Source organism: Procambarus clarkii, chromosome 37, assembly GCF_040958095.1.
Source record: "Procambarus clarkii isolate CNS0578487 chromosome 37, FALCON_Pclarkii_2.0, whole genome shotgun sequence".
Lineage (NCBI taxonomy): Eukaryota > Metazoa > Arthropoda > Malacostraca > Decapoda > Cambaridae > Procambarus > Procambarus clarkii.
Window position 1 is genome coordinate 22,662,631 of NC_091186.1, and position 16,137 is coordinate 22,678,767.

Sequence of the window (16,137 nt, forward strand, 5' to 3'; positions counted from 1 at the left end):
CAAGCAGATGAACATCAACATCAACACGAGGAGGCAGCAGCTGCGGACAGATCTGCATGGAGATGCAAAGTGCAGAAGGGACTTCAGCAATTTAAGGATGAACTGAAGAGGCAGGCGGAGGATAATAGATTTCAGAAGAGGTCTCGACCACTGTCAGACACACTCGCTTCGGCGTTTATCTACGCTCGCTGCAGTCGGGACTGTCATTCTCGGGTTAGCCTTCAAAGCCACAGCAGGCGCTGCATCCAGCTGGACTACAACTAGACACCCAGGGCACAACTCCATAACCCCATGGGATTGACGGATGCCTACCACTACCACTCAAAGCTCTCCAAATGAACTCACTAGAAAGAAGACCAGAGAGATATCAAATAATATACATGTGGAAAATTCTGGAGGGTCAGATCCCAAATCTACACAGTAAAATAACAACATACTGGATTGAACGATATGGAAGAAAATGCAGAATCGAACTAGTGAAGAGCAGGGGTGCCATAGGCACAATCAGATTTTTTTTTATTAATACATGAGGTACATCTGCATTTGTGCAGCTACCCTAGACTATATGAAGGGGGTGTGCAGTGTGTCAAAAAAGATAACTACGTGATGCTAAAAAATCCCCATCACACAGGATGGTTAGTCATACAGAGGCATGTGATAAGTAGTCTGCACTGACAGACTCCGGATGCATTTTGAGGATATCATCAACACGAGTGAATAAGATAGCAGTGGTAATATAAGTCCCCATCTCGCAGGATGGTTAGTCATACAGGGCCATATGTTCAGTAGACTGCACTGGCAAATTTTGGGTGCACTGTGAGGATATCTTTAAGAATACGAGAGTGAATAAAGTAATTGCAAAGCTCCAGGTATCTCATGCCAATTGGTCTGTAAGGTCTAATAACTGGGCATTCGGTGATGTAGTGTGGGAGATCATGCCGCAGTTCCTGCTCACAGAGTTTGCACCTGGAGTGCTCAGGATTGGGAGATCCGTCACCTGTAACCACCTGCCACAGGTAACGGTAACCCAACCTGATCCTTGCAACCACTGTGTCGCATAGTCTGGTGGACGTTTTGTGCTGCCCATAGATATAGGTTTTCAGATCTGAACAAATCATAGCTTTTTATACTAGTACTTTCAGGTCGTTGGGAGTCAGTAATTTCTTTCCTATCAGACCTGAGTGTTTGGACCAATATAGTTTTGACAGTAGAGGTGGGGGATACCTAGATCTAATTCAACTTCATCTTTGTTGCACACTAATTTGGCTGCAATGCCTGTCTCATTATGATGGGTTATATTTATGTGTGAAGATATCCATACAAAGGAGATTCGAGACCCTTTACTCTGTGCAGCAATTAGGTCATTTATAATTGATAGTATGAGGAAAAATTGGAGGAGGAATATTATTCCTCCTCCAATTTTTCTTAATGTACTGGTAGCTAGGTGTAATGCTGCTAGTTCTGCTTGTGTGGAGGTCAGCCAGTTGTTTAACCTGACACTGACAGTCTTTGTGCAAATATTATTTCTATAAAACCTACATGCCGCTGCAGTCCGTCCAGTAGAAGATTGGACTGAGCCGTCGGTGTAGACACAGTGCTCGTGAGATCTTAGACTCTCGATGGAGGAGGCAATTGTTTCAAGAGTGACAGCTTTGAGAAGAGCAAGATTCTCATTATCTTTCTTGGTGACAGGTGTGTATGATACTTGAATGGTGGGGTACAGATAAAGAGGAATATCAGAGACAGGTAGATTGCACTTAAAAGGAATGTTGAGATTGTAGGTATTTTTCTCGGCCATTTATCATAAAAGGAGTGAGTTGGTATGTCGGCACCAGTCAATAAGGTGTTAACAGCACTAAATAATTTGTCTCTGAGCAATGCAGGAGATGTAGGATCTCTCATGACTTTAAGGCAAAAGGTGGTGTTGACTTGCATGATTCTCTCTAGTATGGTTGGAAGCTTCAGTTCTTCCCTCATGTTGATGATTCTTGTGCATCTTGGGGCACCAAGAATTATCCTAATGGCCTCATTCTGTACTACTTCAAGTTTGTCCAACACAGAGGAGTGAGAAATTAATTAAGGCATGATAATCAACGAGAGATCTAACAAACATCATATAGAATAGTCTAGCATATTTAATATTGATACCAATATTCTTACCAGTAAGTGTTCTCAATGGTTTTAGTCTTTCTTTTAACCTACGGTGTAGATCGTTTACAATGTCACTGTTAATACCAACTCCAAGGTATTTGTACTGCCTACACGTTTCAATGTTCAGGATGTTGATCTTGAAAGTTATAGAGACATGAGTTTTCCCTTGGGGATGAAGAACTCTGGATTTAGTTATAGAGAGCATAAAAAATATTGCGGGAAGAACCTTGGACATCTTCAAGAAAAAACTAAATAGTTTTCTCCAAGAAGTGCCGGACACCCTACTGGTGTTGTCACACCCTACTGGTGTTGTCACACCCTACTGGTGTTGTCACACCCTACTGGTGTTGTCACACCCTACTGGTGTTGTCACACCCTACTGGTGTTGTCACACCCTACTGGTGTTGTCACACCCTTCTGGTGTTGTCACACCCTACTGGTGTTGTCACACCCTACTGGTGTTGTCACACCCTTCTGGTGTTGTCACACCCTACTGGTGTTGTCACACCCTACTGCTGTTGTCACACCCTTCTCTTGTTGTCACTCCTTTCTGCTGTTGTCACACCCTTCTCTTGTTGTCACTCCTTTCTGCTGTTGTCACACCCTTCTGTTGTTGTCACACCCTACTGTTGATTTATCACCCTTCTGTTGTTGTCACACCCTTCTGCTGTTGTCACTCCTTTCTGCTGTTGTCACACCCTTCTGTTGTTGTCACACCCTACTGTTGATTTATCACCCTTCTGTTGTTGTCACACCCTTCTGCTGTTGTCACTCCTTTCTGCTGTTGTCACACCCTCCTGTTGTTGTCACACCCTACTGTTGATTTCTCACCCTTCTGTTGTTGTCACACCCTTCTGCTGTTATCACACCCTTCTGTTGTTGTCACACCCTTCTGTTGTTGTCACACCCTTCTGTTGTTGTCACACCCTTCTGTTGTTGTCACACCCTACTGTTGATTTCTCATCCTTCTGTTGTTGTCACACCCTTCTGTTGTTGTCACACCCTTCTGCTGTTGTCATTCCTTTCTGCTGTTGTCACACCCTTCTGTTGTTGTCACACCCTTCTGTTGTTGTCACACCCTACTGTTGATTTCTCACCCTTCTGTTGTTGTCACACCCTTCTGTTGTTGTCACACCCTTCTGTTGTTGTCACACCCTACTGTTGATTTCTCACCCTTCTGTTGTTGTCACACCCTTCTGTTGTTGTCACACCCTTCTGTTGTTGTCACACCCTTCTGTTGTTGTCACACCCTTCTGTTGTTGTCACACCTTTCTGTTGTTGTCACACCCTTCTGTTGTTGTCACACCCTTCTGTTGTTGTCACACCCTTCTGTTGTTGTCACACCCTTCTGTTGTTGTCACACTCTACTGTTGATTTCTCACCCTTCTGTTGTTGTCACACCCTTCTGTTGTTGTCACACCCTTCTGTTGTTGTCACACCCTTCTGTTGTTGTCACACCCTTCTGTTGTTGTCACACCCTTCTGTTGTTGTCACACCCTTCTGTTGTTGTCACACCCTTCTGTTGTTGTCACACCCTTCTGTTGTTGTCACACCCTTCTGTTGTTGTCACACCCTTCTGTTGTTGTCACACCCTTCTGTTGTTGTCACACCCTTCTGTTGTTGTCACACCCTACTGTTGATTTCTCACCCTTCTGTTGTTGTCACACCCTTCTGTTGTTGTCACACCCTTCTGTTGTTGTCACACCCTACTGTTGATTTCTCACCCTTCTGTTGTTGTCACACCCTTCTGCTGTTGTCGCACCCTTCTGTTGTTGTCACACCCTTCTGTTGTTGTCACACCCTTCTGTTGTTGTCACACCCTACTGTTGATTTCTCACCCTTCTGTTGTTGTCACACCCTTCTGTTGTTGTCACACCCTTCTGTTGTTGTCACACCCTTCTGTTGTTGTCACACCCTACTGTTGATTTCTCACCCTTCTGTTGTTGTCGCACCCTTCTGCTGTTGTCGCACCCTTCTGTTGTTGTCACACCCTTCTGTTGTTGTCACACCCTTCTGTTGTTGTCACTCCTTTCTGCTGTTGTCACTCCTTTCTGTTGTTGTCACACCCTTCTGTTGTTGTCACACCCTTCTGCTGTTGTCGCACCCTTCTGTTGTTGTCACACCCTTCTGCTGTTGTCACACCCTTCTGTTGTTGTCACACCCTTCTGTTGTTGTCACACCCTACTGTTGATTTCTCACCCTTCTGTTGTTGTCGCACCCTTCTGTTGTTGTCGCACCCTTCTGTTGTTGTCACACCCTTCTGTTGTTGTCGCACCCTTCTGTTGTTGTCGCACCCTTTTGCTGCTGCCACACCCTTCTGTTGTTGTCACACCCTTCTGTTGTTGTCACACCCTTGTATTGTTGCCACACGCCACCAGCAGGCGCGGCAGGTAACTTGGTCATATCCATGTGTGCCTTACAAGACAGTATTGACAAGTGTTTAGACAGAGGAAGAACTACGACGATGCAAAAAGATGTATACAAACTACAGTTGTGGTCTGAAAAGTGGCTACTGGAATTTCATCTTGAAAATGCAGTGTTATGAGAGTAGAAGCACAAGGGAGGAGACCATCAGGATAGGATGAAGAATCTACAACCTTCTACCAGAAAGGATGAGAATTTACTACCTCAGAAAAGGAGAACGAGTTGGTGGTCAGCCACGTTCCACCTCAGAGAAGGAGAAAGATCAGAGAGTCGACACAACTCTGATGCCACAGGCGCACATTATTTGAATAGATTAAAAAAAAAGTCTAAGTAAGGAAGCCTTTAGAATATTATATATAGCATACGTGGGAATCTGCCTGGAGTATGCAACTCTCGGTATGGAATCGTCACTTGTAGTAACACACTGATCGAAATGAATGGGCAGAGATATTCAGCAGGACTGATCAGGGAACTGATTAATCTAGTGTATGAGTTTGACAACTGTACCTCAGTTATATGTAGGACAGGCCGATCAGAGGAGCCATGATAACAACGTGCAAGATACTAAGGGGAATTGACAAAGAAGCAATGTTGAAAATTACTGATAGTTAACAAGAGGCGTCGATGGAAGTTGTAAAGACAAATGAATCACAAAAATAGTTGGGAAACTTTATTTACAGCCTCATCTATACACAGCTTCAGAAACACACCAATTTGTAAGTTCCACCAATTTGCAGCTGGAAAGGCGCGGCTTACGAACTCAAACTCGACTCTGCAAGAACTTCTTGGTGAATATGCACCCCCCCCCACACACATGTGCACACGCGCGCACACCCCCCCCCCCCCCGTCCACCCCACCCCCAACCACACATGTGTACACCCACATGTACTCCCAATATAACAGTGAGAGGGAACATAAGTAAACGGTAGAAGGTACTCACGGGAGGCAGAGCGCCGGCAGGACGACAGTGCATGCAGCCCACCTCCACCTGGTTGGGCAGGAGGGGCACCGAACCATCCAGCAGGTGGTGCTGGTTCAGCAGCGCCAGCGCCTGCTGAGGGTACAGCTCAAAGGGATCTGGAAGTTCCGGAAATGTGTCCCTGAGAGCGGTAGCAAGCGGACTTCCTACGACTCGTCGGAAGGAGTACCGGATGAATACGGTGGCGAGGGTGTTGACGAGGCGTTCCCACAGGGTGAGGGTGTTGTCGTAGGACACGATGACGGAGGGCAGGACGGCCGGGGACACCACGTTGCCCAGATATGCCAGCTGCAGCGGCTCGGTGCCCACTGGGGCCAGGGTGATGAACGGCGCCACCCTATCCAACAGGAAGGGAAACGCCATTTCGTTTGCTGCGCTGTTAATGATAATTGCGTCGAATTTGTGTCTATCGTGCCAGAGATCCATGACTTTGGGGTCGGAGTATAGCTCCCGGGCCATGGCAGGGAAGATCTTCATCCACAGGCGGAAGAGCGCGCCGTCCTCACGCACTTCGAACAAATCCAAGTGGTCGAGCGCGGAATGGGGCGACAGCACATGGGTGACATTAGGGTGAGACGGGACGGGGTCCCCACTCGACACTAGGGTGACAGTGTGTCCCCGCGCCACCAGCCCCTCCGTCAGCACCGAGAACAAACTACGCACGGACCGTGAGCCGAAGGGCGTGAGCAACAGGAGGTCCGAGGCGAGGAGCGGCGCAGGAGACAGTAGCAGGAGCACTGCAACGGACACTACCATGCACGCTACCTTCATCATGCACTGACTCGCGCTCCAGGTAACCACCCTGCCGCCCGCAACCACGATTCCGATCGGCAATTCGGTTGAAATTGTACAATCTCGACGGCGGATTGGGTTGAAATCTGAGACTGGAGATGAGTGAGGAAAGGTGTGTGAGGTGGGGCGAGTGAGGGCCCGTGAAGGAGGGAGGGAGACGCACACACAGTGAGGTGACAGCGACGAAGTGAGGGAAGGAGGAGGAGCAGTGAGTGAGAGAGGCGTCCGAGCTGTGTGTAATCAGAGGCGCTGTGTGATAAGCGTACACACAGGAGTAGCTGGTGGACCCACACCCCTAGCCAGCTGGCGGTGACCTCCCATACCCGCCCACCCTGCGCCCCCCACGACCCTACACCGCCCACTATGCGCCCCCCACGACCCTACACCGCCCACTATGCGCCCCCCACGACCCTACACCGCCCACCATGCGCCCCCCACGACCCTACACCGCCCACCCTGCGCCCCCCACGACCCTACACCGCCCACCCTGCGCCCCCCACGACCCTACACCGCCCACCCTGCGCCCCCCACGACCCTACACCGCCCACCCTGCGCCCCCCGCGACCCTACACCGCCCACCATGCGCCCCCCACAACCCTACACCGCCCACCCTGCGCCCCCCACGACCCTACACCGCCCACCCTGCACTCCCACGACCCTACACCGCCCACTTTGCGGCCCCCCGCTCGACCCTACACCGCCCACCCTGCACTCCCACGACCCTACACCGCCCACCCGCATCCCCACGACCCTACACCGCCCACCCGTCACCCCCACGACCCTACACCGCCCACCCGTAACCCCTACGACCCTACACCGCCCACCCTGCGCCCCCCACGACCCTACACCGCCCACCCGTCACCCCCACGACCCTACGCCGCCCACCCTGCACTCCCACGATCCTTCACCGCCCACCCGTCACCCCCACGACCATTAACCGCCCACCCTGCACCCCCCACGACCCTACACCGCCCACTCTGTGTCCCCCACGACCCTACACCGCCAACTCTGTACCCCCACGACCCTACACCGCCCACCCGTCACCCCCACGACCCTATACCGCCCACCCTACACCCCCCACGACCCTACACCGCCCACCCGTCAACCCCACGACCCTACACCGCCCACCCGTCAACCCCCACGACCCTACACCGTCCACCCTACACCCCCACGACCCTACACCGCCCACCCTACACCGCCCACCCGTCATCCCCACGACCCTACACCGCCCACCCGTCACCCCCACGATCCTACACCACCCACCCCCCGACGACCCTACACCACCCACCCCCCGACGACCCTACACCATCCACCCCCGACGACCCTACACTGAGCACCCCCGACGACCCTACACCACCCACCCTCAGACGACCCTACACTACCCACCCCCCGACGACCCTACACCCCCCGACGACCCTACACTACTCACCCCCGACGACCCTACACAACCAACCCCCCGACGACCCTACACAACCAACCCCCCGACGACCCTACACCACCCACCCCCGACGACCCTACACCACCCACCCCCGACGACCCTACACCCACCCCCGACGACCCGACGACCCTACACCACCCACCCCCGACGACCCTACACCACCCACCCCCGACGACCCTACACCACCCACCCCCGACGACCCGACGACCCTACACCACTCACCCCCGACGACCCTACACCACCCAACCCAGACGACCCTACACCACCCACCCCCCGACGACCCTACACCACCCACCCCCGACGACCTTACACCACCCAACCCCGACGACCCGACGACCCTACACCACCACCCCCCGACGACCCTTCACCCCCCAACCCAGACGACCCTACACCACCCACACCACCTGCATGCCCTATCTCCAGCTGTATGGAGAGTACCCTTCATCACTGAAGGGTACTCTAGTGCCATTCTGATTTTCCTTTGGTATCACAAGTGTTAACCCCTAGGTAGGGACACAGCCCCTGATCAGCCTTTGCTGAAAGATTAAGAATATTGCATTTAGTTATATCAGTTCAGGGATAAGATGTTCTTCTTCAGAGGTATTGGGAAGGTTACTGGGCTGTCAGCAGGATAGTCGGGATTCACATCCCAGGATTTTCTATATTAACAGTGGGGCTGTTAATATAGAAAGACCATAGATTTAACATTAAAAGTTGGTAGTGACCTGACTGGCCGGCTTGGGTCATCCCTTCTCCAAGGAATTCGACTCGTGTGTAGAAAACGGTAGCGCCACTCGCCTCCCGTGTCGAGTCATCGAACTAGGAGAATAATGAAAGGTATTACAGAATTAGTTGGAATTATGAATTGCGGTTAAGTACTTATGTTAAAATTAACATCAATCGAGAATGATGAATAAGTATGTTATCAAAGAAGCATTTGACTTTAAGATTTGAATATGTGTAAGAAATATTTCGTCACTGGAAAATAAGTACCTTCCCAACTTGTTTGTTAATTCATGTAAATTAGTGAAATACAAGTGCTACTGAAGTTTGTAATTAGCCTGGCTCGAGTATCTAGATAATTCCCAATTGTTTTGGAATAATGTCACCTTTAGTGACACCACCATTTGGTCACCACTTGGTCCGGGAGACATCTCCCGTCACGCAGGGTGCAGTTGCGCCTCCACAGATCTCCAGTATCATCTTTTGATACTGGTAATGGCTCGAAAGGGCCACCACTTACGGGCTATTCATGCCCGTGCCACCTCTTGGGTGGCTTAATCTTCATCAATCATCAATCAATCATCTTTAGTGACACATACAGGATTTTTAGTTAGTAATCTTCTTTAAAGATTAATTTGGCAACTGAGTCAGCCTCACGCGAGGTCAGTGGGAGGACCAGTGTGGTTTGAGACATCGTGGGAGGTCAACATCTCTCCTCCTCCAGAGGGCAAGGCTGAACAACTGGTCTATCTGTGGTATTTAAGTTAAATGTTTTGTGTTCTGGTTAAATTACAGTGTAGAATCCACATTATTTATAATAATAATAATAATAATAATAATATAATAATAATAATAATTTTTATTTAGGCAAAGGTACATACATAAAGAGATTTTACAAAGTTTGTTGGCTTTATAGATAGAGCTAGTACATACAATGCCTAAAGCCACTATTACGCAAAGCGTTTCGGGCAGGAAAAAACACTACTGACTAAAGCTTAAAACTAATGGGTAAAAAGAAAAAAATGCGTTGAGTACAAATAAAAATAGAGGTAAAAGAGGGGGGGAACATTGTTGAAAAAACAGCACAAATACAATTATAAATTATTACAGAAAATTACATTAAAACAGCGTTGATTTGTAAAACAAAAAAAAAAAAAAAAAAAACATACATGGGTTGACAATAGAAGGGTAAGGTAGGTTACATGGAATTTATTAGGTATAGCTTCGTTTTTAACTTAAACTGGTTGAGAGAGGTACTGTCTTTAACATGGTTGGGAAGGTCATTCCACATCCTGGGCCCCTTGATTTGTAGAGCATTTCTGGTTTGATTAAGTCGTACTCTAGGAATATCAAAACTGTATTTATTTCTGGTGTGGTGCTCATGGGTTCTGTTACAACCTTCTATGAAGCTTTTGAGATCAGGATTGGCATTACAATTTAGCGTTTTGTATATGTATAATACACATGAGTGAATGTGCAGTGACTTAATGTCTAACATATTCAGAGATTTGAGTAGGGGTACCGAGTGATGTCTGGGGCCAGAGTTGGATATTGTCCTAATAGCAGCTTTGTGTTGAGTAATTTCTTGTAGTTAATTATCAATTGGCTCAGTTAGGAAAATATTCAGTTAGGAAAGTGTTCAGCTTAGGGAGTGTTATTTTTATTTTATTTTTATTAATAACCTTTGATTTAATAAATTTTATTTAGAATATTATGGTGTTTAGTGAAATTTCCCCAACGTTTACTTTATATGGCTGGTGGGCGCAAGCCTCATGTTTGGAAGTAGCTCCCTCTGCAGCCAGCACGTATTTTATTTAACACCTCAGATTATCTGTTACGAACCCGACTCCATCATCGGAGTATGGAGTAGCAACGTCAGCGCCATCTGTGAGTCTGCTCCCTAAACCCCCACTAAATGGACGACGCCATCTGATGGTGGCAGTATGATACCTGCAAGAGACGCTAGATTCCTGCCCTGGTCAGCCCGAAGAGTCGCTGTTGCTGACCTCTGGTGAGGTGGCGCCTAGAAAATCAGTGCCATCTATTGTGGGTGAAGTTGTATGTTTATGTCAGAGCCCGTAAGTGGTATTTCCTAGTGTCCCAAGTACTGGCCAGTTTACTGATGATGTGTCTGTATCCACAGAAGCGACGTAGGGCTGCAGTGGTACGAGGACAGTCAGTTCTCGTACCATGGCAGCCTATTATCTCTACTCCATACTGCTTTACGTGAGCAGTGAGCCGCCGCCGAAGAGTAACTGTATAGTATCTGCTGTCTGCCTGTGAAGTGGCAGTGACAGAATTCGGCGTATCCCAGGACTGGCTAGAGGAAGAGACGACTGACAGTCAGGTGCTACGGAAGAGTGTAACTAGCTAATTGCAAGAAGCTCCTGCCAGGGGTTCGCTACCCTTGTATTTGTTCGTGAAGAGGCCCAGCAGCGCGGGGCTGATGTTCTCTGCCAGCACCAGGCTGGAGAGTGATTGTGGGCGTTCACAAGGAGCACCTAGTGAGACTGTGTATAGGCTGGCCCATGGCTAGGGTAGACTCGTTGGTGTTTCCCAGTACTGGTTGAGGACGGTACTGTGTGTTGAGGAAACACGGAAGTTAACAAGACTGCCTTGCAAGAGCATCGAGGAGCGCTTAGTGTCCTATGAGAGTGGCACATGTGTATATATCAGTGTCATAATACTTCGTTTATGATTCTATTTAAGGTGATGGGAAAGTGATAATATGTGAATATATTGATAATTGATGAAGTGTCGTATTCCTTTCAACTCCCCCCTTGTGTTTTACTTGCATTACCAAGCTCACTCCTTGAAAGCCACTACCGACTTTGGGTCGGATACTAGTACTTTGGTTCCTCCAGCAAAGAACCCGGTTGCGACCCATAGTGGCCGTAACAATCCCATTGTACTTTGATTTAATTTCCACACAACGTAAATCTTATCCCTCCTTTTTGAATAACTGGGGGATCCATTTTCGGGGTTTATGAGTAATTGACGGTATCCTGTTTCACCGTCAATTGCGGCAATTACTCAGGGGGTAGAAGGTAGCAGGTGGTGGCAGCTAAGTCAGAGCTTGCAGTGTAGCATGGAAGGGTACGGTGTCCTCGTGTGTCGTGATATCTAAACGGTCGAGCGTTTACATCTTGGTGAATGGATCTGAAGGTTACACAATAGAACTCTGGTCTGTAGTTTTACTTAATAACGACCAGCATTTAACTAGTAAGTGAGGTTAAAGGCTGGCCCTCGTTACATAGCCTGGAAAGGGTGAAACGCCAAGCCTAATCGCGAAACGTGTGACGTCAATCACTGGAAACTAATATGCCTCGCGGCAAAGAAACGCAGACAGGCAGATGACTAGGGAGCCCCAGGAGTCCCTCGGGGTGACGAGCACCGGCCCCGCCCCACACAGAGAACACTGGGGAGAAAAACCAAAAACTCGGCCCCCAACTAAAACGCAAAAAAGTCATCCAGTGTCCTCCGGCAGAGCAGAAGCCAGCCGCCCACCACGGCCGAGGACACACCAAGAACCCACCAAGACCCACCAACTCCTAGCACCTCTCGGTCAAGCCGGCGCCGGACACCGTCACCCCGCTGGGAGAACCAGCCAGAACACGTAAAAAAAAAAAAATCTATCGACAATTTCGTGTTGATAGAAGGCAATATGTGCGGCAAGCGTCGTACAGCCGAAACGGTGAATAAGGATACCAAACGGCAGTAGCGAAGTCAAAACGCGAAAACAGAACGTAATCCGGCGGCTCCCATGCGGAGGAGGCGTCCAGAGACGTCCGCTCGTCGTTAAGGTTGAACCAGGAGTCGGAATGAGGATTGACCTGGTTAATTCTCTGTTTACCTGCAGAGTGCATGACCCTTGTATGCGTTAGCGGGTCTCGCTAGTTTTGATTAGCGGGTCTCGCTATGTTTCGTTAGCGGCTCTAGCTAGACTATATTAAGTGCATAAGCAACGCGAAATTAGATTAACGAGGCTTGCTAGGTTAATTCGATTAAACGGGCAGCGCTAGGTTAGCCTAGCGAGTCTCGCTAGGTCCAGCTATACTCGGCGTGTTAATATTTATCCCGACTAGCCGTCCAAGTGGCCTGCATACCAACACTGTACTGTACACACTGTACGGTGCACACACTGTATGGTGCACACATACTGTGCGTACACTGTACGGTGCACACACTACACGGTGCACACACTGCACAGTGTGGTGGTGTGCTCAGTAACCCACGCCAGTGTGGTGGTGTGCTCAGTAACCCACGCCAGTGTGGCGGTGTGCTCAGTAACCCACGCCAGTGTGGCGGTGTGCTCAGTAACCCACGCCAGTGTGGCGGTGTGCTCAGTAACCCACGCCAGTGTGGCGGTGTGCTCAGTAACCCACGCCAGTGTGGCGGTGTGCTCAGTAACCCACGCCAGTGTGGCGGTGTGCTCAGTAACCCACGCCAGTGTGGCGGTGTGCTCAGTAACCCACGCCAGTGTGGCGGTGTGCTCAGTAACCCACGCCAGTGTGGTGGTGTGCACGGTAACCCACGCCAGTGTGGTGGTGTGCTCAGTAACCCACGCCAGTGTGGTGGAGTGCTCAGTAACCCACGCCAGTGTGGTGGAGTGCTCAGTAACCCACGCCAGTGTGGTGGAGTGCTCAGTAACCCACGCCAGTGTGGTGGAGTGCTCAGTAACCCACGCCAGTGTGGTGGAGTGCTCAGTAACCCACGCCAGTGTGGTGGAGTGCTCAGTAACCCACGCCAGTGTGGTGGAGTGCTCAGTAACCCACGCCAGTGTGGTGGAGTGCTCAGTAACCCACGCCAGTGTGGTGGAGTGCTCAGTAACCCACGCCAGTGTGGTGGAGTGCTCAGTAACCCACGCCAGTGTGGTGGAGTGCTCAGTAACCCACGCCAGTGTGGTGGAGTGCTCAGTAACCCACGCCAGTGTGGTGGAGTGCTCAGTAACCCACGCCAGTGTGGTGGAGTGCTCAGTAACCCACGCCAGTGTGGTGGAGTGCTCAGTAACCCACGCCAGTGTGGTGGAGTGCTCAGTAACCCACGCCAGTGTGGTGGAGTGCTCAGTAACCCACGCCAGTGTGGTGGAGTGCTCAGTAACCCACGCCAGTGTGGTGGAGTGCTCAGTAACCCACGCCAGTGTGGTGGAGTGCTCAGTAACCCACGCCAGTGTGGTGGAGTGCTCAGTAACCCACGCCAGTGTGGTGGAGTGCTCAGTAACCCACGCCAGTGTGGTGGAGTGCTCAGTAACCCACGCCAGTGTGGTGGAGTGCTCAGTAACCCACGCCAGTGTGGTGGAGTGCTCAGTAACCCACGCCAGTGTGGTGGAGTGCTCAGTAACCCACGCCAGTGTGGTGGAGTGCTCAGTAACCCACGCCAGTGTGGTGGAGTGCTCAGTAACCCACGCCAGTGTGGTGGAGTGCTCAGTAACCCACGCCAGTGTGGTGGAGTGCTCAGTAACCCACGCCAGTGTGGTGGAGTGCTCAGTAACCCACGCCAGTGTGGTGGAGTGCTCAGTAACCCACGCCAGTGTGGTGGAGTGCTCAGTAACCCACGCCAGTGTGGTGGAGTGCTCAGTAACCCACGCCAGTGTGGTGGTGTGCTCAGTAACCCACGCCAGTGTGGTGGAGTGCTCAGTAACCCACGCCAGTGTGGTGGTGTGCTCAGTAACCCACGCCAGTGTGGTGGTGTGCTCAGTAACCCACGCCAGTGTGGTGGTGTGCTCAGTAACCCACGCCAGTGTGGTGGTGTGCTCAGTAACCCACGCCAGTGTGGTGGTGTGCTCAGTAACCCACGCCAGTGTGGTGGTGTGCTCAGTAACCCACGCCAGTGTGGTGGTGTGCTCAGTAACCCACGCCAGTGTGGTGGTGTGCTCAGTAACCCACGCCAGTGTGGTGGTGTGCTCAGTAACCCACGCCAGTGTGGTGGTGTGCTCAGTAACCCACGCCAGTGTGGTGGTGTGCTCAGTAACCCACGCCAGTGTGGTGGTGTGCTCAGTAACCCACGCCAGTGTGGTGGTGTGCTCAGTAACCCACGCCAGTGTGGTGGTATTACGGACTCGTCACCACCGTCAGTGTGTAGAGTGGCAATTCCAGCGCCATCTATGAGTCTGCACTCAAACTTCCCTGGTATTGTTCGCTACGTAGACAACGGCATCTATTGGTGGTGACGTAACAGCGGCAAATGATTCTGATTTCCCGCCTTGGTCAGACAGAGGTGTACTCGTCGTGGATGACGTATGAGCGGGCGGATCAAGATCAGCGCCACCTAGGTTATGCTATGTGCATAATGTCAACTCCCCAGTGAGTGTTACCTTCTGGTTTCCCCAGTGTACTGTCCATTTAACTGATGATGTGTTATGTCCACAGAGGTGATGTCTGGAGGCAGTCGTACTAAAGAGAGCAGTTTAACTTTGGCAGTCCACTTTCTCTCAACTTTTTGGTCCGGGAAGACGTCTAAGTAAGCCGCCGCCGATCTGAAGGAGTTTGGTAGCTGCTGATTACGTAGTGCTGGAAGAGATCGACGTACCCTGGGATTGGCTTAGGAGAGAAACGGACGACAATGAGGTAGGTGCCTGGTGAGAAGTGCTGCTAGTCAGTCGCTAGAGGCTTCTGCTAGGGGTTCCCTACCCCTGTATTGTTTGTTTTGTGAACCCCACTCAGCGTGTGGCTGGAGAGCGGTAGTCGGGTATAGGCACCTTGTGATGCTGTATCAGTGGACTGGCCCACGCAAGAGGTGAACTCGCCAGTGTTTCCCAGTATGAGTGGACAAGGTACTGAGTGGTGGAAATGCTGGGATTGGCAAACACTGCATGTGAGCACTTTTGGTGTCCTGTGTGAAAGCGACATCAATGTATATAAGTCTAGTAATAACCTATTTATTATAGTTTAATGGTATAAGTGTAAATATATTGAAGGGAGTAGTGTTTTGTTCATCCCCCCCCCCACCCCCTTTATTTATTCATAGCACTATATAGCCAAATCTTGAAAGCGTACTACCGACTTGGGGTCGGATACTACAAACAAAGTTCATCCATCAAGCACCCGGTTACTGGTCCATAGTGACCATAACAGGTGGTGTGCTCAGTAACCAGTGTGGTGGGGGTCAGGGACATACTGAATAATCCACTGAGGGTGTGGGGACATTTTGGGTAATGCACTGGGGGTCAGGGATCATATTGGGTAATCCACTGGAGGATACTGGGACATAATAGTAATCAAATGGGAAATATGTGACATGTTTCGGTACAAGTGTCGTTGCTGATCCTTTTCAGGATGCAGCCTCCGGCTTGGCCGCCTTATCCTGCCTTGGCGAGACCCTTGCTCGGGTCTCCAAGAATGCTCGGTTGAATGCCAGTGTTGGCACTATTCTCCTCCCGCACCAGGTTGCGACCGGTGCTCGGAATCTTCAGGACTGCCATGATGATATTCGGCATGTCCTCGAAGCCCAAGGCCATTCTGTCTTCCAGGTGGACTCGCTTACTCGTCCTCCTCGTGGTAGTCGCCGTCAACCCCTCCGGGTTGTGAAGATTACCTTTGATGGTAGGACCCTTCCACCCTCTGTCATTCTTGCTGGTGCCAGGTGCTCCGTTCAGGAGTACATTCCCTCTCCTCGGCTCTGTAACAAGTG

The 16,137-nt window shown here is 50.4% G+C and overlaps 3 protein-coding genes across 3 annotated transcripts; 2 read left to right on the forward strand and 1 right to left on the reverse strand.

Annotated features, from left to right (window-relative positions):
* Positions 1–782: 782 nt before the first annotated feature.
* On the reverse strand, positions 783–6,601 carry LOC138371866 (UDP-glucosyltransferase 2-like). The gene is made up of 2 exons (XM_069336902.1): positions 5,454–6,601; positions 783–947 (listed from the first exon to the last, which is right to left on the reverse strand). The coding sequence occupies exons 1-2, from the start codon at positions 6,327–6,329 to the stop codon at positions 783–785; spliced, it is 1,041 nt and encodes a 346-aa protein (XP_069193003.1). The 5' UTR covers positions 6,330–6,601.
* A 109-nt stretch (positions 6,602–6,710) lies between these two features.
* Positions 6,711–8,285, forward strand: LOC123765970 (uncharacterized). The gene has a single exon (XM_045754833.2). The coding sequence runs from the start codon at positions 6,711–6,713 to the stop codon at positions 8,283–8,285; it is 1,575 nt and encodes a 524-aa protein (XP_045610789.2).
* Positions 8,286–12,653: 4,368 nt separating this feature from the next.
* Positions 12,654–14,615, forward strand: LOC138371867 (uncharacterized). Its single transcript, XM_069336903.1, has one exon. It carries the CDS (start codon positions 12,654–12,656, stop codon positions 14,613–14,615), a length of 1,962 nt encoding a protein of 653 aa, XP_069193004.1.
* Positions 14,616–16,137: the final 1,522 nt, after the last annotated feature.

Excerpts from the sequence above, each read along its gene's own strand:
- LOC138371867 (XM_069336903.1), top strand. The coding sequence starts at position 12,654 with ATGGTGCACACATACTGTGCGTACACTGTACGGTGCACACACTACACG.
- LOC123765970 (XM_045754833.2), top strand. The coding sequence starts at position 6,711 with ATGCGCCCCCCACGACCCTACACCGCCCACTATGCGCCCCCCACGACC.
- LOC138371866 (XM_069336902.1), bottom strand. The coding sequence starts at position 6,329 with ATGATGAAGGTAGCGTGCATGGTAGTGTCCGTTGCAGTGCTCCTGCTA. Across the intron at positions 948-5,453 it reads TATTGGGAGTACATGTGGGT|GAACTGCGGCATGATCTCCC; the intron begins GTACACATGTGT and ends CTCTGTGAGCAG.